Here is a 26018-nt window from a genome sequence, read left to right on the forward strand (position 1 = left end):
TTTTTTTTTTTTTTTTTTTTTTTTCAGAGTTTCCAGGAATCAACCAGTGTGTGTACCAGGCAAAAAAACACATGTGTGGTGAAAACCGCTTATATTTTAAACAATGTGTGCATGTATATTTATGCAGACTAGTTAACATGTATATCAAAGCAATCTCCAAGCAATGCCTTTTAGGTAATCCCTAATTGCAAAGCTCCAATGGAATGATAAAATCGATCTTATCTGTAGCTCCATGACCTCCAGCAGGGTCTCCAAGACTACAGCTGCCTGAAGGTTGATTCTGTAATTAGAAGATGCCAGGATCATCTCAGAATAGAACCTCAAGCCACCCAGGCTACATTTATGAAACCAGCTTCTCCACAGCAACAACAACAAAGAAGAGCCTTCTCACTTATTAGGGAAGGGACACCTAGGGTAGGGGATTGGGGTTTTGGTGTTGGTGTTAGCAGGAATCAAAAGACTTTGGAAAAAGCTCAGTGAAGCATACTCAGGAACAAATCAAGTATGACATTCAAAGGCTGGAGGGGAGAGAATTCACACTTGCTAAGTTCTTTCTCAAGGAGCCCATCTCTTAGGCTCTAACTTTTGGAATTCAGTATTTTTGTCATGTGAAGCTGTCAAACTTGCAAAGTGTGGGCTTGGTGTCAGCAGAATTAAGTCCCTGTGTAATCTGGCTGAATCACTTAGCCTCTTTAGCGGTTTGGGCTCTTCTAACAGTAGAGATCAAAAAGACTAATAAATATATTTCAAACATTATAGTGTGTTAATGTATTCATTGTGAAGGGATGAGCAAATTCTTGACATCAAGGTTGTTCTTCGTTAAACATGATTAAGTTTGGCTTTTGGCCATAGACTGATGTATCCAGAATCAATGGCTGTTTTCTCTCTGGGGTTTTCATTTACTTCTTGGGGCTCACCTCCTTTCTCCAGTATCCTATCTTTGTCTTATTTGTATAGGACTTACTGTCGCCCATTCCCCACTAGAGCAACCTAAGGGTTTACCTTAATGAGAGTGATCTTGGGAACCATATCCTTCAAAATTCCAAAAAGATTAATTTTGGTGGTGGGATTTTAATCACCATAACAGGTGAGGAAAGGGGAGAGAAGAGATGGAGGGTCAGGGAGATCAAATCATGCTAGGAATGGTAACATCTCCTCCAGGACCTTTCCTTCATATACAGACAGAGATTATTTTTAACTCTTTGCTACTCCTGGAGTTTTAAAAGTTTGGAATGGGAAAATCTTTATCAACCATAGGGGGCACCTGAAAATGACATTAATAGTCAGTTAATAATACCCTTCCAAGGAGCTCAAAGGTTTCAACAAAATTCATTCTCAGAAAATCCCTCTGAGCAAGGGAGAGCATACATATTCTCTCTATTTTAAAGATGAAGAAATAGAGTCAGAACAACTTTACCTAAATTGTGGATCAGTGACTCAGTCAAGTTTGACCCCAGAATTCAATCTCTTGACCAGGGTTGCCCTTTGCCTGGGGCCAGAGGGACCCCTCACCTGGGCCCTGGGCTTCAGAAGACATGGCTCTGGTCCTCCTCAAACTGCATCCTTTCCTGAGGGCAAGCAGTCCAGGGCCAAGGGGCCATCCTACCCAGAGTTAGGAGTACCTGGGACCCCAGAATTCCTTGCTCTCAAGCCCCCTGGGGGGGGCAAGGAATTTTGGGGTGCACTTCCAGGGATGCTTTGGCCTCTTCCCTGGGTCTGTTCCTAGGATTGACTGAACCATCGATGTGTGTAACTGGCCTTGAGTTATGGCGCAGAGGTACCTATTGACTGTAGTGTGGTGGTGGTAGACACTCAGGAAGTGCAAGTTCTGGAATATGATGGAGCTGGGAGTGGGAAAAAAGGGAGTGGTGGGTGGTTCTCCTATCCCATCACATTCTTGCCAAAACTCAGGTCAAACTGTGAAGAGTCTAAATGTGAACCTGCCCTTCAAGGTTGCTACAAAGACATCTTTGTCAAGTTAGGAGACATTTATTTTACAGTTGGTTGGCTTGACTTATGGCCTAGATATTTACACCTATGGTATGTGGACCTCCATTTGTACTCTCGCTTCTGGCCCTCAAATGTTTTGGGTAGTCTTGCTCCTCATTGCCAAAGCCAAAGCCAAAGGGAGAAGTTGGAGAACGGGAGTGGCTGTTTTACACCACTGCTAGTCTCTAGCTGCACTTTGCAAATCTATACAAGCTAAAACACAAGCTCTGTGTATTTATCACAGGGATGCTGGTTCACATTTTCCTTTTTATGCGGCCTCCCTCCTCCTCCCAATTTACGAAGAGAAGGAGCAAGACGCTCTTCCCTGGTCCTCTAAGGGGTCTAGGGGGCCCAGGCTGGGAATCTGAAAGGCAGGAGGTTGCCTGTCTAAACCAAAGTCAAGGTATGTGGTGGAAAACAAAAACAGCCGGTCAGAGGGCCGTGCGTCTTCCCCCTACTCTACATCTCCGAGAGGAAATAAAGACAACAGGGTTGGCTTGCTGAGGGCTTGCAGCCTCGGGCTCTCTCTCCCCCAATCCCTCCGACTTACTAAACTAACAAAGGAAAAAAAAAAAAAATGCAGAAAGCACGGGTTTATAGGAATCAATTTCCACTAGTGCACTGTCTGCCCGGAAAGTGGACTAGGTAATCTCCGGCGCAGCCCCAAGCCCCGCGTGTCCCGCTGGCCCTAGGCTGGCCGGGGCGGGGACAGGGGCCGCGGACATCGGGGCGCGGACCCCATGAGGCCTGCAGCACCCTGCACCCCCTGCCCTCAACCCCGCGGGGAGTGGGGGAACGTCGCCCGTTTAAGGGGCGGGCCGCGGCTCCACGTGCTTTCTGCTGAGTGACTGAACTACATAAACAGAGGCCGGGCAGGGGGCGGGGGAAGAGGGAGAGAACAGGCTTTGACCGATAGTAACCCCGGCGCTCGGTGCAGCAGAATCTATAAAAGGAACTAGTCTCGGCAAAAAACCCTTGATTCCGAGAGAGAGTGAGCGGGGTCGGGGCCGAGCGAGCTGAGCCGACTTCTCTCTCCCCCGGCGCGGGTGGGCAGGGCAGGGGCAGCCGAGGACCCACGCCAGCAGAGCCAATTTCTTGGAGCGCTTTGCTCCTGTTTTCTCATCTCCTTCGGAAGGGTCTGTCGAAGGCTGGAGGAAAGAGACGCAAACACAAAGTGGAAAGCAGGTAAGAGGCTCTCCAGTGGCTTGGGCGTTTTGGTTTTGTTCGGCACCGAGGAGGCTTTGGGAAGCGCTCGGTTTCGGGGATTTAGGTCCGGACCCGCACTTCCCCACCTCCTGCAACCCAGCTGGGGTCGGAGGCGCGTACATGGGGAGAGGATGTCCTAGGACGGGCTCTGGCGACCCCGGGACGCTGCGCTCGGGGCTCGCGCGGCCGTGGAGCCCGGGGAGCATCTCTGGGTGGGGAGACTCGGGCGCAGTCCCTCGGGCGCCGTGGGGTCGCGGGTGCCGAGGGCGCCGCGGGCGGGTGGGGAGAGTGGCAGCTGTGGCTGCGAGCGCTTCCCTTTGTTCGCAGGCGCCGAGCCGGCTGGAAACCCCTCTGGTTGCGGGCCGGCCGGCACACACCGGGACGAATCCTAGCTCCGAGTCCCCATTGCGTTCTTAAGAAGCTGGCTTGAGTTGGGCTCGGACCTGGAGGTCCGCTCCGTGCGCCCCCCAAGTGGAGCGGCGCGTCCTTGTTCCCCTAGAACTCAAGTAGGAGTGTCCCAAACCAGGTCCGTTGTGCTGTTGCTCGCGTGAGGCCTCGGGGCTTTGTTTGACCTGCCTGGGTGTCTGTCTACTGTGTCCGTGCTGTTGTCACACCCGAGCTGTTGTCCCTGGTGCAGCCGGGGGACGAGTTTTGTCACTTTTAAATAGGGAAGACTTAGGAGAGGCTGCGGACTCTCGGGGCTGGAGTGCCCACGTCTCCCTCCGCCCCATCTTCCTGCCCTTTGCTGCTCGTCTCTTGGGGCAGCTTCAGGCCGGGCACGGATGGGGAAGCAGGAGGGAGGTGGTGCAGCCGAATGACCGGGAGTAACCCCGGCGGGCGGCGCGCGACTCGGAGCTCGCGGCTGGGCTGGGCTCCGCCGTGAGGGCGGGGGGCTGGGCGCCGGCTGCGGTGGCCCCCGGAGACTGGCCCGCAGCGCCTCCTGGCCGGGTGGCGTAGGAACCGGCCGGGTGCAGGCAGTGGGGCAGGACGCCGAGAGGCGTGTGTGTCGCTCGCTCGTTCCGACTGTGAATCCTGTGAAGAGCGGTGGTTGCAGACTGGGAGGAACCCTGGGGGTTCGGGCAAAAGCCTGTCTGGTTGTTTTTTGTTAGCGTGTTTCTTGTCTCCCACGCCGCTGCTAAATCGGAGAGAAGGTTCTCGGGGTGGCGGCCAGTGTCAGGGTTGTCTATACGTGCCTCTCTCTCTCTCTTTTTTTAAAGCACTTATCAGAAAGAAGGGAAGAAATAGGATTAAAAATGAACAAAGAAAGAAAAAGAAAAAGAAGTTAAGTGTCTGGCATTAAAAGTAATTGGCTTTCGTGTTTTGCAGCATTGATACCATAAGCTTTTAAAACCCAAGACTTTTCAATGACACCTCGCAAAGGGAGCGGGTGGTACATACATTCATAAAATAGAGGACAGATTTTTTTTTTTTTTTTTTTAAGATGACCTGTAAGGGGATCTTAACCCTTGACTTGGTGTTGTCAGCACCACGCTCTCCCAAGTGGGCTAACCGGCCATCCCTATATGGGATCCGAACCCGTGGCCTTGGTGTTATCAGCACCATTCTCTCCGGAGTGAGCCACGGGCCGGCCCCAAATTTGGTATTTTAAAAAAACTTCCTTGGTGATGAAAATCAGCAAGTTTCTTTCCCTCAATGGCCCAATCCCTGCCTCCCTCAAAGGGCACCAAAAATTTGCCCCAAGTTCAACAGCAGAGTTTTAGTGGTTTTCTTTACAATAGCTTGGAACCCAAACCCAAGTTTTGATCTTCTTTTCAGACAAAACTTAAACAGTGACGAAAAAACTACTTATTTTTTCCTCTTCCCTTTTATTTCAGCGTATTTTTGTCAAATAATAGAAGCTACCACAAATAATAGAGACTTTCTGTTGTTCATCTCATTCTCTTGGGAAACTTCTCTGACATCAAAGTGTGAAAGTGTGGAGAAGATTCCTGAGTAGAACTTCTACCAAGTATGAAAGAAGTTTCCATTATAAGCCTGTTTCCCAAGTGCTCCCATAAACCATTAAAATAATTCATGATAGGAGTTTTTGGAAAAACATTGGATACGCAGCAAATCAATATCTACTTGAGAACAAGCGATAGAATCAGAGGGAGCAGGAAAGAGGGTCTCTAGCCTTCATGATGACCACAATCCATTTAAGGGATGAGAATTGCTACTGTAGACAGAGTAATGCATGAGTCCCTTTAGAAGCACCAGCATGGTGTTGGAGAATGATGTATCAGACTGTGGCTTGGACACATGTGATATGTATATCTCCCCTGCAGATAAGCATGTGAAATCTCAACCCTTATAAATATTTTGATTGATATCTAAATGCAAGTCTATAATGGACTCTGGACTCATTTTGACTTAGAGCATATTTATAGCTCATATGAGACAATGCATTTAGTCTATCTAGGATTAGAAAAGAGTGATTAGGGCTTGGTTGTTTTCAACCTCTGCTCAAGGAAGACTCAGAACAAACATTATTAAAAATGAATTAAACTGAATGAAACTCAGCAACTCAGCTTTGTTTATTATCTTCTGTAGTACTAACCTTATGTGGCGAGGAGTTGGAATATTTTTCCATTTAAATCTGTTTTTATTTTTTAGTTTTTTTAGGGATTTTCTCTCCCATAAACCAGGATGCATATGTTATATTTGTAATGACCACAAATTAACATCTTTGCTATTTCAATTTTTAGCTCCTAAAATAATTAAATAGACATTGCCTTAAACTCTTTTTAATTATAAGCCTTTTGGATATCTAGAAAATGCCAAAATGCATGTGGTTTTTACATTTTAAAAATACTCTTAAATCCAAATATATTTTTATTTACCATCTAGATATTAAAGAAATAATATAATTATAATGCTGCTTATAGTCATTTACTCCAGTATCAAATTTTAAAAGATCTTTCTGAACACTTACTTTATTTAACTATGCTGGGAGAGGACCTACACTAAAACTGAGACCATCTTCATATCTGCAAGCGGAAGTTACCATGAGTGCCAAAGTTATTGCAATGTTTGATAAACACTTATGTAACATTGTGTGCCAAGTATTGTTCTAAATGCTTTTCAAATTCTAACTCATTTAATCTTCGCAACAAGGCTATTTATTATCCCTATTTTACAGATTAAGAAACTGAGAGCGTAACTAATTTGTCCCAGTCCATACACCTTGCAAGTGGCAGAGATAAGATTTGAACCCAGCCAGAAAGTTCCAGAGTTCTTTAACTCCCACGCTAATTGATGAAGTGGTACATTTCAGCTGCCACAAGCAAGGGAACTTGCCAGCAATGCTCACTGTGTTCTGTACATTCATCTGCTATAGTCCTTACCAGAATCTAGAGCCTGTATAATATTTCCCTTGTTGCTCTGAGTTGGCCAGCCCGATTCTCTTCAGCTTGTTGAGACCTTGGTTGCATAGCGATTGCAACATCATGGAAAGAACAGATAAAATTTGCTCAATTCTAGTTTTTTAACTTGGTTTAAAATGGAAACTATACTATTGCTTCAGTCAAATATTTGTGAGCAGGTCTGTGATCTCAGACTGTTTTTCTGTGTGATTTTTAGGAAACGGAATGATAGAGTATTTGGCCGTAAAAGTACAAGGAATAAAAGAAAAAAGGAAGAGAACTGTTAGTTTATCTGTTAACCCCAACTCTGGTGAATTTTTTTTGTTGGTTATAAAATAATATGATCCCTGCTTGTCCTACTCTGTTGTGGACCTTAAGAAATGAGCTATTTTTCTGTTACTGCTGTTACTGCCTAGAAATCAAATTTAGCCTTTTCTTAAGGTATGTTTCTCTGAAAGTAAGTACAGTTTCAAAGTCTGCCTCATAAAAGTGAAATAGGACAATATACTACTTTTCTTATTAATTGGTGTAGCAAATTAGAAATAAACTCTTAGGAAACACTTTTTGGTAAAAAAAATAGTTAACATTTACTGTTGACTTACTGTGTGATGAATGTTGTTTTAAGCATTTTACGTGTAATAACTCAGTTCATTCTCACAAGAACCACATGAGATAGGTACTGTTAGTATCTTTAGAGACAGAGAAACTGAGGTATATAGACAGGTTAAGTAGGCCGATTATAGAGTCTGTAAATAGTGGAGCTGAGGTTGCACCCCAGGCAGTTTGGCTTCCATGAATTTACTGATCTCAGGATGAGGCTTTCATCAAAATAGCAAAGTTTTGACAAATAACGTACTAGCAAAAGGCCAAAGGTAGTTTTCTCTTTTCATTTGGGTATTTTCACCTGAAAATTGTTTCCTGAATAGGTAACCAGCATAGATGTTATTAGAAAGGTACATTTTAGAAATACCTGAAACCAGAGTGAACATCTTGTATGTAAAATTGCTTTCCTAGGAGGGCTTTCAGTTACTCTGCATTCCTTTGAGACCATAAACTGTATTCAAGCAAAGAGCATTTATTCTAACAACAGAGGAACATCAGACTTGGTTCCTAAAACAAAGTTTGAAATCCTGTCTTTTTCCATTTTGAAAAAGAACTGAGGTACAAAACCCTCGGATTTGATCATCACGCATTGTATACGTGTATTGAAATATAACTCTGTACTCCATGAATATGTATAATCAGTAATGTTTCAGTGAAAACAAACAAAAACTACATTCCTCACCCCCCAAAAAACCCCTCTAGCCTTTGCAAACTTACTGTAAGATCTGATTGAAATGGTACCTTCTCATGAAACTCTTCTGGATCCCCTCCTTCCTTCCGATACTGAGTTAAAATGAATCATCCCCTTATTTTTTCTCCCATAGGACTTGTATTATGGCACTATTAATGCCATGTATTTAATTTTGTTTTTTTATTATACTACACATTTGTTTCCCTTCCTCTTGAGCGTATGCTTCTCTAGAGGAAGGTCTTTGATTCATTCTCCCCAGGCCTTGATTCATCCCTTTTAATATGGTAGGGGTTTAATAAATGCTGACTTAAACAAGTCCAACAAAGAGAATGGGAACCTCATGTTTGCTTCCTGTATTCTAACAGACTATTTAAGATGATGGGATAATCATAGAAAAGCATGGGAAATAGAATTATATGGGAAATAATTGTAGTTAAGGTTTATGATAGATTGGGAAATTTTAGTGCATACTTAAGCTATTCAGGTCAGATTACTGTTTGGAGCACAAACAAGTCTGTTTCACTCAGTTTCATTTCCCCTCTTGAAGCAGCTGTGACTTGAGAAAATGCTCTAGTCTATGACATTCCACATTCAAGTATTTTGAGTTGTATGTTAATTAATTTATTTATAATTTCTAATTTATTACTAAGAATGAGATAACTCACTAAGAATGAGATAAGTAATTTAGAGATTTAAACATGTTTTTTAAGAACAGAATAACCTCATGCATTGGATCTATTCTTTTATACTATTTTTTTTTTTTTTTTTTTGGTGTTTGTTTAAAACTCTGCAGTGTTTTCTATGCCAAATCCAACTTCCAAGAAGCATTTGGAAGTAAAGCATTTTATCTGGCTCATCTTAAAGTCAAGATGTTTTATGAAAACTTGTATTTAGTATATGACATTTCCTAGGAGGAATTTTCTAATAGTCAATTCATTTATGAAAGACTTCCTTGAAGCTACCTTTAGAGTCTTTATTTAGTTCTTCCTAGATAAGTAAATAGAACATCATAAGTATCAGGATATCTTGAAGTATATGTGCAGATATTAGTGAAAAAGAGTGAAATTAACATAGATTGGAATTCTGGTCCTGTCCATAATGGACATCTGATATTAGGCAAGTTGTCAAATCTCTCTTTCCCTCAGTTTCCTCATCTATAAAATAGTTGTGTGTGTGTATGTGTGTAATGTAAAGCATATAATGCTTGGCATATGGGGCTACTTATTTCATACTTGTGTTTTCAGTGATTTTAAAAGCAAGTCTGATTTTTAGTTTACTTCTGCCTCAAGTTGTTTTTATCCTATCTTACTTGCATTGATATCCCAGACATGGAAAAAAATAGATGACAAGTGATGGTTATGGAATTAGGTTCCACCCTTACACTAGATCACTAATTCATATTACTGTTCAAACTTGGAACAATTAGATTTTAGTTCAACTTTTAAAAATATATACATATAATTATCAGGGGTTCTCATTTTTGGGGAGGGGATTGTTGACTTTCTTGAGGATATGTTAAAACTATGGATTCTCTCTTCAAAAAAAAAAAAAAAAATACCCATGGGCCCCTATACTCCAATTTTTACATATAATTACAGAGTATTCATGAATGCCCACAAACCCACTGAGGAGGCATGTGGCCTTAAGCAAGTCATTTTGCTTTTCTGAAATTTAGGTTATTGGTCTATAGAGTGAACGTACATGATTTTTAAGGAGCCCTCCAAACTTTTATGTCTTCTTAACTCCAAGTCTTTATTTAGGAGGAAGGTGATTTTTTGATTAGAGCCATTCAAAGATGTGTTCTGGGGGAATGTACTGAGCATTAGAGTAACAAATCATGTGGATTTTGAGAGGTAGGGAAGAAACATCCAGGGAATGCATCAGAGCAGTCCTGATGAGAGTGATGATGGAAGAGAGGAAATGATGGGAGAAAAGGGAGGTAAAGGAGAGAATGGTGTTGAAATTGCCTATTTGTCTGCATTGGGTGGATGAAGACTTAAATCATAGAACCAGACGGGGATTCCATCTGAAATGCAAAGGAAGGAGAAGTCAGTTCATTTCAATAAATTTCAATAGAGCAAACATGATTTAGTGAGACATTGTTCTTGCTTCTGACCCACAATTTGGAAAATCTGTCTGAAGTAAAATACATTCATTTGGTACTTTCCATCTTGGACATCTCCATTTTGGGTATAGGTTTTACTTCTTATACTTATAGTGGAGTCCTGTTAAGCCAATATGTGATCCAAAAAAAAAAAAAAAAGCTAACCAACTCCTAAGACTCATTCATCCTTCAAGAAGAGAGTGCTGGTACCCACTCTAGGATGAGAATTGGACTATACCTTATAAGGATGTTTTTAAATATCTTGGAAGATCTTCAGTGGGGGTAGGTGGGTAAGACACAAAGCTTTGTAAAGCATTGTCCTGAATTTGTTGTTTTAGACATCATAACAGATTAGGAATGGAAGGAAGAAAGAAAGGAAGGAGAAAAAAAGGAGCAAGAGGCTTCAGGACAGAGGTGGGGAAGGGTAAGGAGCTGCTAAGAAGTTGTTTGGGTGTCATACCCCTGTTCACTCTTATTTGCAAAGTTCTTGTAGGGTGCCAGGTTGGGAATAATTGTTTTTGCTAAGAGTCAAACCAAGCTTGTTTTCTTGAAGAAGCAAGTCCTTGGAGGATGGCAGCTTGAAATGGACTGGATCTGGTATTTAGATAATCCAAGTTTGGCGTAAAGGCAGTACTGATGCAAGCAGCAGTTTCTTTAGAAAGACAGAAAGAAAGCAAAGGCCCAGACCTGTGAGCTTAGATTGACCCGCAGACCCTTCTTCAGTCCTAGACACAGGGCCTGGGGCTGGAGGTGGCAGGGTTTACCTTAGCTGGGGTGAGGTTGATCTCTGATACTGGGAGAAGGAAGGAAGAGGAAGATACAATATTAATAGCAACAACAACAATGTATATATATATTTCAAAATTAAATATGCTAATATACAAACAATGCTATAAAACTGAGATTTGTTCAGCAAATATTTATTAAACACCACGTACCATGTAAAGCACTAGGTACTGAACAAATATCAAAAGAGTTTAAAGATCTGCCACCATGAATGATCTGTTTAGCTGGGCATTCAAGGCTCTTTGAAATAAGACTCTGACCGATTTTGACAGCTTTGTCCTGGACTATAAGAGGCATACTCAAAGGTACTACACCTTGTTTTCACACCAGAGTGATTGGCACGTAGTATGGCTCTATAACTGTTAAATTAAATTCCTGTGAAAAATTTCCAAAGTTTTTCATCTTTTCTCTGACTTCTGTAAGAACTCCTTCCTGCTATTATTTGGCTTCCTGTTGTTCTGGAATCTCACATTCACCTTCCATGTTTTCTTATTCACACTGTACCTTCTACTCATATTCCTCAGCGACTGACATTTTACCCACCAACCATGGCTTGGGTTTCCCATACATTATCTCATTTAATCTTCACCTTAATCCAGAGATAGGCAGCATATAAGCCTGCGCATGTTATTTAAATTGACTCACATTTTAGTGATCATCATTATATTTTTAAAATTAACCTTCTATTGGTCCTATAAGTTGAAAACCAGTGTCAGTTATAAATAGAAGGCTAATTTAAAAAATAATTAGAATGAAAACAAATTATGTTTGTTACACTCTATAAAATAAACAATTGTTTTTCAGAGGTACTAGCTGACTCTGAGGCTTGCTGTCACATTGTAAAAAGGGAAATTAGCAAGGGTTAAAGAGGCTTTGAAGAGAAGACTAAACGAAGACTTTCTCAATGTAATAAAAATTTTGGAGGGAAAAAAGTTTTTATAAAGACTAACAGTGCTGAAAAGAACAAAAGTTTTTCATTATGTGATTTAGTGTTTAATACTGTGACCGTCCATCTCCTAAAATCCTCTAAGTACCACTTACATTCATCTTGTGTAACTCTCCCACATTTGGGGAAAGGTTGACATTGTATATAAGTTAAATGATCTGCTCATGGTTCACATGTTTGGCTAATGGCAGAGGCAGGGATTCAGACTCAAGTCTTGCTGAGTTTCTTATGCTACCTCCTCCAGAACACTTTTTCTAGGCCTTAGGGACTGCTCTCTCTGTCCTCTGGGCTCCCATAGCACTTTACTATTAGCTGTCAAAATGTACCAGTTTGCACCCCTGCCAGCATCCCTGTGACAAAGTAGAAACATATTTTTGATGTTGGGGTCTAGTGGTATGGTTTCTCATACTCTTTGTGATATATTTTCCCCGACTACTGGACACCCAAGCTCCAGGCAGTTTTTTAAGACTCAGAAGGTCATCTACTGTAGCCTCTTCATGATGAAAACTTGTTTTCTGTTCTGTGGCCCAAAATGGTAGAATGGCTTGCCCAAATTTGCTGTCCAGCTCTCATTCGCTGGAAATTAAAATCTTAGTCTCTTGCCTCTTTAATCCATCATTCTTTCTACTGTACCAGAATTTAGGGTTATCTTTTTCACCCTTGAGAACAAAATAAGAAGTTGTGTCTATCAAACTCTACTCTTTTTAGCTTAGAATGGACGCTGAATACTTAAGTGTTGAGTTGGCCTCATTTATTTATTTTTTTTCACCTGTTGGTCCAATTTGAATCTTAAGGGTTTTTTCAAATGGAATTGCTCTTTGGTTCTGAGTTCAAATCGGAAGGCAATTTCTACAGAAATCTTGAATGCAGAGGGTTTCTAGGCACTGTTTCTTTATGCAAAAATATAAAACTTGATTGCTAATTTTTGGCAGCTAAAATTAAATTAATTGTGAATTAACTGTGATTCAATGAAGGTTTTTGTTTTTTCTTTTTTTACTTTAATGATTGTGTTAATTATAGTAAGGAACTTGAGTTCAAGGTAAAGAAAACCATTGGTCAAGTAGTATTTATTTACTTGTCAGTCTTGTCGCAGGATTTGCAAATGTAGTAGAATTAGTGTCATTTTCCAGTTTACAACTCCATTCACATTTCACATGATCACAGCATGGCTTTCTCCTTTGCAGAGCAAATGGAGGGTTTTCTGAAACTTGGTTTGAATGGCTTCCATTAAGGGAGTGGATGTACCCCTGGGGCTTGCAGAGAGAGCAGGGCACTCAGTCCTCAGGCAGAGCTCCATTTGGGGACATTGGCTCTCATCTGATGTAGACAGCTAGAACATTGTTGCTTGGGGGGATTAGATTGTGTGAATTCTTGAATACCACCTAAAACTACAGTTGGAAAAAGGAGGCTACCAGAAGTTCCACTCAACAATTTAGTTCCATTTTTCCTTGAGTACTTTTTTCTTTGGCACACAGATTATTTGATTTGTAAAAATCTTAATGAGAGTAGTGCTTTGTATAAGGAATACTCAGAATCCTGATAATATTGTAATAATACAGACCTATTTCCTTTGTTAGAATCCTCCCAGACCTCAAATAATAGAGTTCATGTTGCTGGTATTAAAAAAAAAAGGGGGGGCTAACACCCTTAAGTTTTTGTTTTTAGAATCACAAATATGTGGATTTAAACTTGAGATCTCACTCCTCTTTCTTTTCTTAATTTAGTGAGGCAGCCAGCAAAGTGATTTGTTTGGTTATTCTAGTGAAGGGGTTTAGTAAAAGGTTTGGGGGGCAGGACTTACACCCCGTGCCTCTGTGCCTGCCCTGGGACCCTGATTAAACTCTCACTTACCTAGGGAGCTGGCCCTTGCTGGGCTTCAGAACAGAGGTGGTGTCTCAGACACATGACATATGCCAGCACTGGTGGCACAAGAGCTGGCTGGTGGAAGGATGCTCTGGGTAAGGCTGCCAGTGTTGGTCACGTACTCTATGAATAGAACTGGTCAAGAATGTGGAGATTGGATAATTCAGTTTGGCAAAAGTAAAGGGAATAAAGTGTGAAGGTGGAAAACTTGTATCCAAATGTCAGTAGACTTTGTTGAGTGAGTTCTTGACCTGAGCCTTTAGGTTTAGAGTCCAAGGCTCATGACCAAGGCTGACAGTCTTGTATTCTGGGTTGAGCCCCTATGGAACTTGTTAGCTGACATATTTGCAGGGGTTCTAGAACCTCAGCCTGGCAAACTACAGATTCTTTCTTGCTCACATGAAGTTAATGAAAATGAATGTCCTTCCCAACATATTAGACAGGCTTTGAGGAGAATCAAGTTAAATGCACTCTCACCTGAACTCGGTGTTTCTTTGCCCACAGCCAGAAATTTTGTCATGGGTTTGGACTACCTGAACCTTTACTTTCAATGAAATTTCTGATTTATTACTGGAGTAAATCTGCTTTAACTATCTTTTCTCATCCCTGAGGTTTTACTTCAGAGGCCTTCATTCTACAAGTGTTTATGGAGCACCAGGTCATCCTGGGCTCAGTGTGGAGAATAAGATGTTGAGACATATTAGCTTGCTGCACACATCTTACAATTTAGCAGGGACCACCTGATAAGTTGGTACACCGGAGAAGATTGTAGGTAGAGCTGGAAAGACAGTGGAATTTTAAGGCCCAGATTTGTAACAGGTAATTGACATACAGGCTGGAGGAAATGGGGTGGTCAGGAAAACTGAGCCAGGTGCCACTTGTAGGAAGGTGGCAGTGTGCTGTGGAAAATAGGACCTGACCTCCTTGAGAGTGTGGGGAGAATAGTAAAAGTGAGTGGTGGAAACTCCCAAAAGGGGTGGCCAGAAGTGGCACCAGAATAGCAGGGTAACACTTTCACCTCTCTCAATGAGCTAGGCACTGGAGAGGGCTCCAGTGTGCTGTGGAATAGCCCTTGGGGGAAATAGTGTCTCTGTGGACAAAGAGCGATTCCTTTAATAAACCACCCACTCTGTGCCCTCCACCCTTGGTGGATGCTTTACTGTGTGAAGTCGGCAGCACTGATCATTATAACAGCTACTGTGTACTGACTTTGCTCCAAGGATTGCATAAATGTTTTATATATATTATTAGCTCTATTTTATGGAGAGGATACAGGGGCCCAGAGTCCCTAGAGTCCCAGAACTGGTGAGTAGCAGAGTCAGGATTCACACCCAGCTTTCTCTGACTCCAAAACCTCTTCTCTTCCTACTGGACCAGTTAATTCAAGAAAACAAATGCGTTAAGGATTTGGGGAGTTTGCTGCATAGTAGAATAGGCCCAAAGGAAAGGAAAGACAGTGAAAGATTTGGGTTTGTCTGTCTCCCAAATCCTTTAAATACTTTCATAAATATAGATCCTTAAGGCTGGGAGAAGATTGCCTGAAGGTAACCCTTCAGAGATGTAAGCGGAAAAAAAAAAATTTTTTTTTTTTGTTGATACAGTGCTTAAACTATTTCTCCTAAAATTCACTTTAAAAATCCTAATACAACAGCAGGGAGCATTATCCAATCAAGATTTTTCTCCAAATAAAAGATTGCTGATGGAGGCTTGCTTGTTTGTATTTCTGGAGCCCAGAGTGTTTTTGACCAATAGTCCCTTCCCTTCAGGTCCCTCTTATTCTGGCATTATGATTGTTGTTGAAAAAATTTGATTTTTTTCCCTATAACAAACAGTGTTTACAAGTTGATTTCCTTTCTGGGGGAAAGGTTTTTATTCCTATGTGTTTCATACCCCTGACCAAGGAAAAAGCAAATAGTTGTATTGTTTGCTGAAGTTTTCCTTTGAAGGTCGCTCTGTGTTTGTTTAGTGGAAGTCAGCAGGGGAAGAGGGCCTGTCTCTAACATTTTGTTAGAATTTCTGCACGATTCTACAATGATGAAACAAGGATTTGGGTACAGGACAGATCTGCTTTCAGAAATCCTAGCTCTTTAGAGTTTTAGAAGTTCTGGGACTGTTTAGGTGGTAGCAAGTGGAATGTTGAAGGAGATAAATAGGATTTTTGGTTGCCTAAGTATCAGTGACATGATGGAAATAGATTTAAACCTATAGGGTCTCCTTTAAAATAGAATTGTTGACAACATGAGGAATTATGCTTCTCAAAGGGTACTTACAGATTTGTGTGCTATTCTTGGATTTCTTCATTCAATTTTTATGTATTCATTTCATAGCTCTCATTTTGAAAATTGGCTATTAGCAAATAATTTTGTCTAGGAAAGTGAATATGTATTCCGGGTGAAAGAAGGGTATGCAGTTATCTATAATTTTATTGTTTCTAATAATTGATTAAGTATGATGCATTGTTGAAATTGATAAATTCATCTGATCTATAAATTCTTAAATGGGCAGTGTGATGGCAGAGTGTCTTCTAGAATGGTATAATTCTTCTGGAATAATAGAATGACTTCACTGTATCCTCGACTTTTACCTTGGAGTATTTCTTACCTCTTTTGTCTTCTCAAGATTGAGTATTAAAATGTTACATTTTAAGTAGGAACACAATTTCAGCAGTGGCTGAGCACTAGTCCATGGCCCCTCTGCAGGCCTCTCTAAACTAAGGGCAGTTTCATTGGAATTGTGGGTCCACGAGATGGTTGGGGGAGAACAAGGGGGTGCAGTTTAAGGGACACTAGCAAGTATGACCTTGAGAATAGACAGCTCAGTAGCATCTGGAGGCCAGAAAAGTTAAACTGAGTCAGTGAAATTAGCTTCAGTTTCAATAAAGCTGATGGGTCAGCCTGGGAGAAATCACAGGATGATTCAGAATCCCCCCCACCCCCACAGCAGCCAGGTCCTGTCTTCAATCATGGGTGCAGTGAGGCTGTTCCAGCCGTCCTCTGGCCTTCAGTAACTTCATTAGGCTTTTCCCTGAATGTGGCTCCCAAACCAGAGACCTTTGCTTAGAGAGGCAATTAGAGAACAGATCTTTTCCAAAGCGAGCATGCTCTATCAGGCTTACAAATTTTCTGTCCTAGTGTTACAAGACCCTGCACATCTCTCTGGAGATGAGACATGTGACTCACATCTGTGTCTTGCTTTTGTATCAACGTCATTTGAATAGACAATCAGTTTCACTTTAGCACCAACACATTTTCAGTTCCTGTCTGATATATTTAAATCTACCTCCTTGGTTAGTTAAATCTACCTCCTTGGTTAGTTAAATCTACCTCCTTGGTTAGTTAAATCTACCTCTTTGAGTAGTTAAATCTCCCTCCTTGGCTTGCTAGTTTGTTGGCTACCTGTTTATTGACATAAGGCATCTAGAGCACTGTAAATATATAAATGTTCATGATCGATTTTACTGCAATTAACAAAATGACTTCTAGAGACAATTTTATCAAGAGAGATACTGATAGCTGTTGTCAGAAATTTGAACTTCCATCTCACTTCTGGGAACTGGAAATTTGTTTATTAAAGCAGAATACACCCACACACACACACACATTTGTTTATTTAAAGTTTAGAGAAATAGCTGTTGTATAACTACTGTTTCTGAAAGATGAAAATCAGTTGCCGACTGCACATGCCAGGTATGTGAACTATTTGTCTAGAACTTGTAAGAGAAATGTGTTCAGAAGAACAGAGTCGTAGGAGAAATAGCTTAGTGGGAAGGGGCATGTAATGGTTGTTGAGAAAGGTGTTTCTTGAGAAACCTGGGAGCCAGCTCTAAGTCTGGGCAAGTCAGTTGCTTTTTGGGGACCTCAGCTTCTCTATAAGATTGCAGCAGGGGTGTGGTGGGAGTGACTTTCCAAAATCCCATGGGACCCTGTTTATTACTACACAATCAAATGGAGTATGGCCTTGTGAAGGTCTCTCCTCTCCTGCCCAGAAGGCCAACTTCTCTGTCCCAGTGAGACATGGCACTTGTGTGGTCCCTGCCTGGAGACCTCGCTCTTCTGGAACATGCCCTAGCTAAGGTGTGTGGATTGACTTGCACCCTTCGGTGGGGGCCTAGCACTAAAGCTCATGTGCCGCAGTGTTCTTGCAGGAAGGAAAAAGACCAGGCAACCCTTTCGTTACTGCAAAACAAACAGTTTCTGGTAGCAGTGCAAACACCAGCCCTTGTTTTCCTCACTACATTTCCGTAGACAGATTTAATGCTGTAGAAGGATAGAAGCAGTCACGGGAAGGAGTTCCTGTTTTTCTTTTGGCTGCACCAAATGGGAAAGAAATCCTCCTCCTCTTCTTTTTAGCACATCTTCCTCTCTCCTCCTTTCTTTTTCATAGTTTTCTTTTCTCATCTCTCTTTGAAATGTATGTGTCAAGCTCAAAAGGGCAAAATGTTTTGGTGAGGAAGGGACCTTTCCCCCTTCCCAACAAGTTTTCTGGGAACCTGTATGTATTTTCTTTTTTCTTTTACCAACATCACCCTGTCTGTCTGGCGTTCCAAGTTTTGGTTTAGGGAAAAATGAAAAAAGTGGCTTGGTGGCTGGTCCACTCTATTTCTTCATTGTCATAAAGACAAAAGGAGTTTCTTCCTCTCCTGTCACTCTCTGTCCGCTTACTCTGCTTTATTTTTCTTCATTGTTCCTACCACCCACCACCTTAACAACCTGCTGTTATTTATCTGTTTTCCACCTCCTCTGATAGAGTAGAAGCCCCGTGAAAGCAGGGCCTCCACCATTGTTGGCCAAATCTTCAGGGTCTGCAACAGCATCTGGCACAGGCTAGGCCCTCCATAAGTATTTGTGTGGCTAATGGGAGTTGTGCAGAATTAAGGCTGCAGTTGTTTGTGGAATTAGTAAGTGATGATGAATGCTCATCTACTATTCCCCTTCCAAGGGGATTGCACAGTAATCAGGCTTTGAATCATGTAGTTCTTAGAGCTTCCAAGGCATAGTTTTACTTGTGGGATATGCTAATTATTATAATAGAAGACAGATTTTGGGGGGGGTCAGCATTTATTAACATGAAATTTTCATACAGTAAAATTTATCCTTTTTAAATGTATGGTTTGATGAGTTGACAAATGCATACGGTTGTGAACTACCATGCTGATCATAATGTATAGAATATTTCCACGTTGCTTTGCAGTCTTTCCTGTCCCCTAACCACAACCACTGGCAACCACGGAACTGATTTCTGTCCCTATTCTTTTCCCTTTTCCAAAATGTCATATAAATGGAGTCATATAGTAGGTAGTCTTTTGTGTCTGGCTTATTTCTCTTAGCAAAAGGCTTTTGAGATTCATTCATGTTGTTGTATCAGTAGTTTGTTCCTTTTTATTGCTAAGTAGTGTTCCATTTTTATTTCTTCACCAATTGATGGACATGGGGGTTGTTCCCAGTTTTTGGCTATTCTGTATAATGCTTCTATAAGTATTCACATACAGGTCTTTATGTGGACACATGCTCTCATTTCTTTGGGGCCAATACCTAGGATGGGAAGGCTGGGCCATATCACATGGGTATGTGTAACTTTACAAGAAGCTGCCAACTATTTTCCAAAGTGGCTTTTCCCCTCTCCATCTCCACAGTCTGTGTATTGAGTTCCAGTTGTTCTACATACTTGCTAGCATTTTTTAATTTTGTAATTTAGTGGGTGCATAGCAGTATCTCATTGTGGTTTTGCATTTCTCCACAACTGATGATGTTGAGTACTTTTGCTTATTTGTGAAGATTATATTTTAGCAGTTTGTTGTATTCTGTAGATATAAATAACTTTAAAATATCAGTGGCATTTGAAGTGAAAATTTCTAAAAAAAAATTGGTCAAAGGTTTGAGCAGTCTCTTCTGCCAGGTCTGTACTGTACAAAACGGGGTTGCGGCATGGAAATTATCCAATTTTGGCAAGAGGTGATCCACCACCTGGGTGATTGATGACAAAACCCAGAGAGAGTGTCCGAGGACTTAAGCATGAGGCTTGGCAGAAAGCCAATTTCATGGCCCCGCTGGCCTTGGGAGGGCTGCTTGGTCCTTAGCTAGCCTGGTGTTTATGGGAAGCAGACGTAGATTCAATTACATTTTCCTGGATGCCCCAGGAGTCACCTGGGAAGCTCAGCAGGCCTTTGTGACCCTCTCCAGGGTGTGGTGGAAGCCTGCTGAACACAGTGCTCCCTCTCTGGGGACAGTTTGCCTGAATCAGTTAATGACGCTTGAGAAATCAATTACCATAAGCCTAGGAATGCCACCACCATTGAATTCTGAGACCCTATGTCTCATGTCCATCTCTTAGTTGATTAATTAAGCAAAAATTCCCTGAGTGTTTACTACAAGCCTGTACTATTTTGCATACCAGGCAAAATAGTGATGAAGGAAACAGGAATGATCCCTGCCCTGACTCAGAAGGTGGGAGATATCGTGCAAGGGAAAACAGAGTCTGCCATAGGAGCACCTAGGAAGGGCTCCTAACCCAGGTGTGAGTGCAGGGGAGGTGAGCAGAAAAGGACTCCTGGGGAAATGACAGCTAAGTAGAGACCTAAGATTGAGGAGTTAGCCAGGCTAACAGTGCTGGAGAAAGTGTTGCAGGTCAAAGAAGGGAACAGCCAGTTAGGTCCCTGTGGTTGGAGAGAGTGCAGCACCTTCAGAGCCTGTAAGTACAGATGTCCCTCTGTATCTCCAGGGGATTAGCTCAAAAACCTCCCATTGATACCAAAATCCAGGCATGCTCAATTCCCTAATATAAAACAGCATAGTGTTTGCATATAACCTATATACATCTTCCTGGATACTTTAAATCATTTCTAGATTACTTATAATTCCTAACACAATGAAAATGCTATGTAAATAGTTGTTATGCTGTATTGTTTAGGGAAAAATGACAAGGAAAAAAAGTCTGTACATGTTCAATACAGATGCAATTTCTTTTTTCGACTATTTTCAACCCGTGTTAGGTTGAATCCATGGATGTGGAACCCATGGATACGGAGGGCAGACTATTCTTCTCCAGGGCATTGCTTAGCAGGTGGGCGGTGGTGAGAGAGGAGGCTGGAGTCCCAGCAGGGAGGCCAGGTAAACGTTGATGAGGATTGAACTCTATCCTCAGAGTGGCGAGGAGGTAGTGAAGAGTTTTAAGTGGGCAAGTGGCATATTCGGATATTTGGTTTAATAAGATAACTTTGGGTGCTCTGTGGCAGATGGATGGGAAAGGGGTAAGACTGGAGGCAGGGAGCTCAGTGAAGGAGTTGTTGCAGTCACCCAGGAGCAGGCTGAGAGTGGCCTACTGACTGGCGATGATTCTGAAGTACGATCCCTTCCAGCCAGTAACTGGAAAAGTGTATGAGGGCAGAAGTGCTTTGAAGCATTGAGAAATCTAGGACATAGTATTGCCTTTTTTTCCCCCCGCCTAGATTCGATTTGTTTGTTCACCTCCTTGCAAAACTAATGTGGAAATGTCCCTTTGGCTTCAGTTACCCGAGCAGAAGGGCTTGGGCATTGCCAAACCCTCCACTGTGGACAGCATTGCTCTCAGCATTGATCATGCTGTTCTGAAACTGTGGGAGGGAATTGTGCAGGAGGTCAGGACAATGCCAACGTGGGCGGGAGGAACTGAGGCAGGGAGCTTGCCTATTTGCAGTCAGCCAAGTCAGGGCAGAACTTTCTACCACTGCTCTGGACTACTTCTTGCTAACTAACCTTCTCAGTGTCTCTCCTGGAAGGTCGCTGGGTCAGAACCCATGTTTGAAGACCCAGAAACTTTACTTGCAGGAAAATGCTCTCTGAGAAAACTCCTCCTGGCCTTTCTCTTGTCTTCTCATGAATGTTCTGTAGAGGTATTTTCTCTTTCTCTGAGTTTCTCCACTCAGGGTTTATGGGAGGCAATGCTGTACTTGGACTTGGCCTCAGGGACTCCATCACTAGGCTATTCAGATTTCATTCTTCCTACTTTGCCCCTCCTACCTTTCCAGAAATCCAGGACGGACTTGCTAGAAATAATGGAATGTCCTGTTTGGACAGGATGTAACCGTCTCTCTGCTAGAGGGTACTGATAGAGTGGAGAAAGATAACTGGAGAGAAGGGAACTCATTTCTTTGGCACTTGCATTATGCCATGTACTGTGTTGCAGACTTATATCGTCTCATTTCATCCTTAGAACACCACACAGTGTAGGTGTTGTCATCCCCATTTTATAATGAGGAAATCGATGTTCAGAGAGCATAATGCCTTGGCCAAGGACATGTGTTTGGGAAGCTGGGGCTAACTCATATTTGGGCTCTTTCTGTTAAGTCAGTTTTCCTTTTGTAATGGGAAATGTGTGTCCCAGCCTCCTCAATGTTACCTTGGGGATCTGAAAAGATTCATTTAGCTTCTAAATCAACTGATTCCTGGAAAGCAGATTGTGCATGAGAAAAATCTAGCTAATTATTTATTTCAGTGTATCTGGAATGCACACCCTATCCTAAGCTGCTTATAAAACAGTGTGGGATTACAAGCATGTGTCTCACAGTGCCATTCTGCTCTCAGTGCTGTGATGCCAGTTGTCATCTTTAAACAATGAAGTGCACATTGATGCAGTGCCAGCTTAACTCTTCCTTGTTTTGGAGTGAGAAACTTTGGAGGTCTTTGTCCTCTTAGAGGTTTGCTGAGCAAATGATAAAGAAAAGAAAAAGGTCCTAAGGCTTGTCTCCTTCAGAAGAATTCCTGATTTATGGGATTGTCAATGAATGAATTAGAATATATAAAGGTAGGTTGTTCCTTCATCTCAGAAACTGCATATTCCCTTCAGCTTCTTTTCTAGAAGTTTTTAACCCAAGTGGGGAGGGAGTCAAAGGGGTAATATCCTACCAGAGGTTGACCTCTGCATTAAGATCTCATTTGGACTCGCAGATGTTTAGCCCTGTACTTGGTTTGTACCCATCAGTGGTTACTACATCAGTGGTTATTACAGCTCCTTTTGCTGCTTGTTTCTCATCCCTAATGTCTCACTTACCCCTATTCCACTAGACGCTGCAGTGATTAACTGAGCTATTCACTAAATAAAGGTGGTTTCTGCTTTTACTGAGGGTTCATGACTACAAGTGCCAACAGGACCTAGCTTTAATCTGTGTATCCCTCCCATCTTCCAGTTTTCATTTTCCGTCCATTCCCCAGCTTTAACTTTAGTGTGACTATTTGGGATTATTCCAGCATTATGTAAATACAGCTGTTAGGTGGGCAGCTGGGACACACAGAATGTTGTATCCCATGTACATGAGAACACCTTCTTGCTCCAGCATGGCAAAACAGTCCTCCAAGGAGGCACCTGTACCACCTGACAAGGAGTAGCTAGGCCATGTGTTCAGGTGCAGGTAGAGCAAGGCTGGAAGTATGCATTTGTCCTGATGTGGGAGCTTGTCAGTTTCACAGATGCTGTGCCGTGCCTGCCTTAGCAGACTGTTTCTCCATGGGATATTGTTTTCTTTCCACAGAGACACAGTGCTAGGGTTGTTCTAATTACCTGGCAGCCAGGTTTTGGTGGTATTTCCTTGGGGTTTACTCCTGGTCACCTAACATGGCTGTGGCTTTCTAAATTTGGACACTGCTTTATTGATGGTGCCATTTATCATTAGAAGGACCCAACTTTGTGGCCAGATGAAAATTTAGTCTGCAGCAAATTTCAGGGAATAGCGTAAGTCACTCCAGGCTCGAGGCAAAATTTATAAATGCTGCTGACATTTTATGTCAGGAGGGGCACTTTCTTAGCGAAGAGAGGCAGGTCTCTGGAATTCCAATATGCCATTCAGCACATCCTTCATATTTCTGCCACCTAAAATTGCTCACTCAAGTTTGTTTTCATAAGTGCCTTTTGTATTCCCAAATGATCACACCAAGGGAGCTGAAATGACTAGCACCATAATGATTAGCTCCCAGGCTGCCACCAGAAAACCTCCCTAAGCCATATTTGCTGGTGAATGCTGAGGCTGGAAGTTGGGGACTCCTGACCCACCGAGGAGCAGTTACAATGCAGACCTGGGTGTTGGAGGGCTCAGGTGAGAGGGCTGGAGCAACAGCCCTCACTGGCGTATGCTTTGCCGCAATCACTAATGGCTCTCTCCCCTTCTGCTTTATCTTTCAGTTAATGACCAGCCACAGTGTCCCTGCTGTGAGCTCCGGCCACTGCCTCCACGGGCTCCTGAGCCACACGAGCCACACACAGGCTGCTGTGGGTGCCAGCTGAAGTAACATGGCTTATTGGCCTCAGTTGAGGTTGCTGCTGTGGAAGAACCTCACTTTCAGAAGAAGACAAACAGTAAGCTTGGGTTTCTTAGGGGGGTTCTCCTGTGCTTTTCTTCATGGCTTTGAGGTGGAGATTGGAGGAGGGAGGAAAGGGAATTCTCTTGGTTTTCATGCAGTGATTGAATGAATCTGGCTCTTGTGGATGCAGGACTGTGTGATTCTGATATGGCCCTATGGCTTATCATAGAGGGCAGATTTATAACCAGGCAGAAATGCTATCTTTGGCTTATGTTGGCACCCAGATATGAGTTCTGACCTCTGGAACTTGGCACAGATTTTCCTCCGACTACCTGACTCTTTCCTTTTGCTGCAGCCCTGGGAGCCACCTGGCTCTCCAAAGGCACCAATGGGAGTTGGGAGTGAAATAAGTTAATGGCCCAGCTCTTAGAGGTCAGTGCCTGGATCTTTTGGGGTCAGTTCAGACTCCCTCCTTACAGCTTTGATTATAGACTTGGAGGGATATAATGACTGAGACTTGTTTTATTTCTGTGAAAGGTTCTAATCCGTTCACTTCCCAGATGGGGCAATAATGCTTTGAGTAATCCCGAGAAGATCATCTTTAATGCACAGGTGAATGGTGTTTTTCCACAGAGGAGTGTGAGGGCTCTAGGTCAGGGTGAACTCCCTGAAGCTCAGATGTTAGCTCTTTCCTTCTCTGTCTCTGAACACCCTTCGAGATCCCATCTAGTCCTCTAGGTTTAGCTGCACCTCTTCATAGTTTCTAAATCTGTTTCCTGTCCTGCCTTTATTCCTGACTTCTAAGCCTCCATCTCCACTTGGCTGTCTTAATGAAGCTCGACACGTCTGTAATCAAAATGATTGTCTTTCTGAGACTCACAGAGCTATAAGGGACCTTGGAGAGAATTTAATTCAGTGTTTCTCCAACTAGAATAATGCTTTGACTTTCTTTATTTTTTTTTATTTTTATTTTATTTTTATTTTTATTTTTTTTTAATTTTTTCGTGACCTGCACTCAGCCAGTGAGTGCACCGGCCATTCCCATATAGGATCCGAACCCACGGCGGGAGCGTCACTACACTCCCAGAGTGGCACTCTCCCGAGTGCGCCACGGGCTCGGCCCTGACCTTCTTTAAAAGAATGAAAATATCAAGGTATCCTTGTGTTCACTAAATTTCTTTTTTATTATGTTACTTAAATAGGACACATGTAAAACTAGATATAAACCCCTTATACTTACAGGCTATTGTACAACTCTGTGACCCATACATATTTACAAAGTAAGTACAAACAAAATTGAACAACCAATATAATTCAAATTCACGTCATAAATGTGATGAGACAGCTAATGCTTTTTAGCTGAAACCAAATTACAAGGGGCAATGTGAAAATGGTAGTGAATGCTCTAGTGGTGATCCATTTGAGTTTGGCCGGTCTGTGTTACTCTGTGCTAATGATTCAATTCTCCATCCATTTTCTACTTAGACAGCCTTGATTTGGTGTCATTTGGCTTTCATTTAGTCCAGTCTCATCATTCCTAAATAGAGTCTGCCTCTGTTTCTTTCTCATTAGTCTGCTACGATTATACTGGTGCCAACACATTCACAAACACAAATATAAACTTGGGCTTTGAAATTTTGTGCCAGAACTTAGCTTTAAAAAAAGCATTCAGAAAATCCAGATATGTTTACTAGAATTTGTTTAGATGACCATCGAAATGAAAACACAAAATGTTCAACACCCTCATGGAGAACTCACATATATAATCCCTCAACAATATGTGTACAGATTCTAGTTTGAGAAATGCTGGTTTTGTTCAGCCTCATATGTTACAGATGGGGAACCTGAATCTCAAAGCCCTTAGTAAGAGACTAGAATCTGTATCCTATTTGTTTCCATAATAGTAGTAAAATATAGAACATGATATTATATGAACACCAAAAACCCCCCATTTAGGATGAGTTTCCATGTGCTAGGCAGTAAATGCATTATGAACTGGATTATTCCTCTTAAGTCCCCATGAAGTACTGTTATTTCCTGGGGAACTTAATACACGGAGAAGTTAAGTAATTTGTCTGAGGTCCACACTGCTAATAAGGAGCATAAGTAGGTTTCAAATCCAGCTAATCTGACGCCAGGGTTGGTACTGTAAATCACTGTATGAAATTGCTGTTCAGTACTAACATTATCTTTTCTGTCC

At 42.1% G+C, this 26018-nt stretch overlaps 1 protein-coding gene across 1 annotated transcript in view; it reads left to right on the forward strand.

The window, feature by feature from the left end:
- Positions 1-2956: 2956 nt before the first annotated feature.
- The window catches only part of ABCA1 (ATP binding cassette subfamily A member 1), a 128961-nt gene continuing 105899 nt past the window's right edge, over positions 2957-26018 (forward strand). The window contains exons 1-2 of the mRNA XM_063081514.1: positions 2957-3174; positions 23700-23873. Coding sequence (XP_062937584.1) covers positions 23808-23873 — 66 coding nt within the window. The 5' untranslated portion in view covers positions 2957-3174; positions 23700-23807. The remainder of the gene's footprint in view (positions 3175-23699; positions 23874-26018) is intronic.

This window comes from Cynocephalus volans, chromosome 17 (assembly GCF_027409185.1).
Source record: "Cynocephalus volans isolate mCynVol1 chromosome 17, mCynVol1.pri, whole genome shotgun sequence".
NCBI classification, from domain to species: Eukaryota; Metazoa; Chordata; class Mammalia; order Dermoptera; family Cynocephalidae; genus Cynocephalus; species Cynocephalus volans.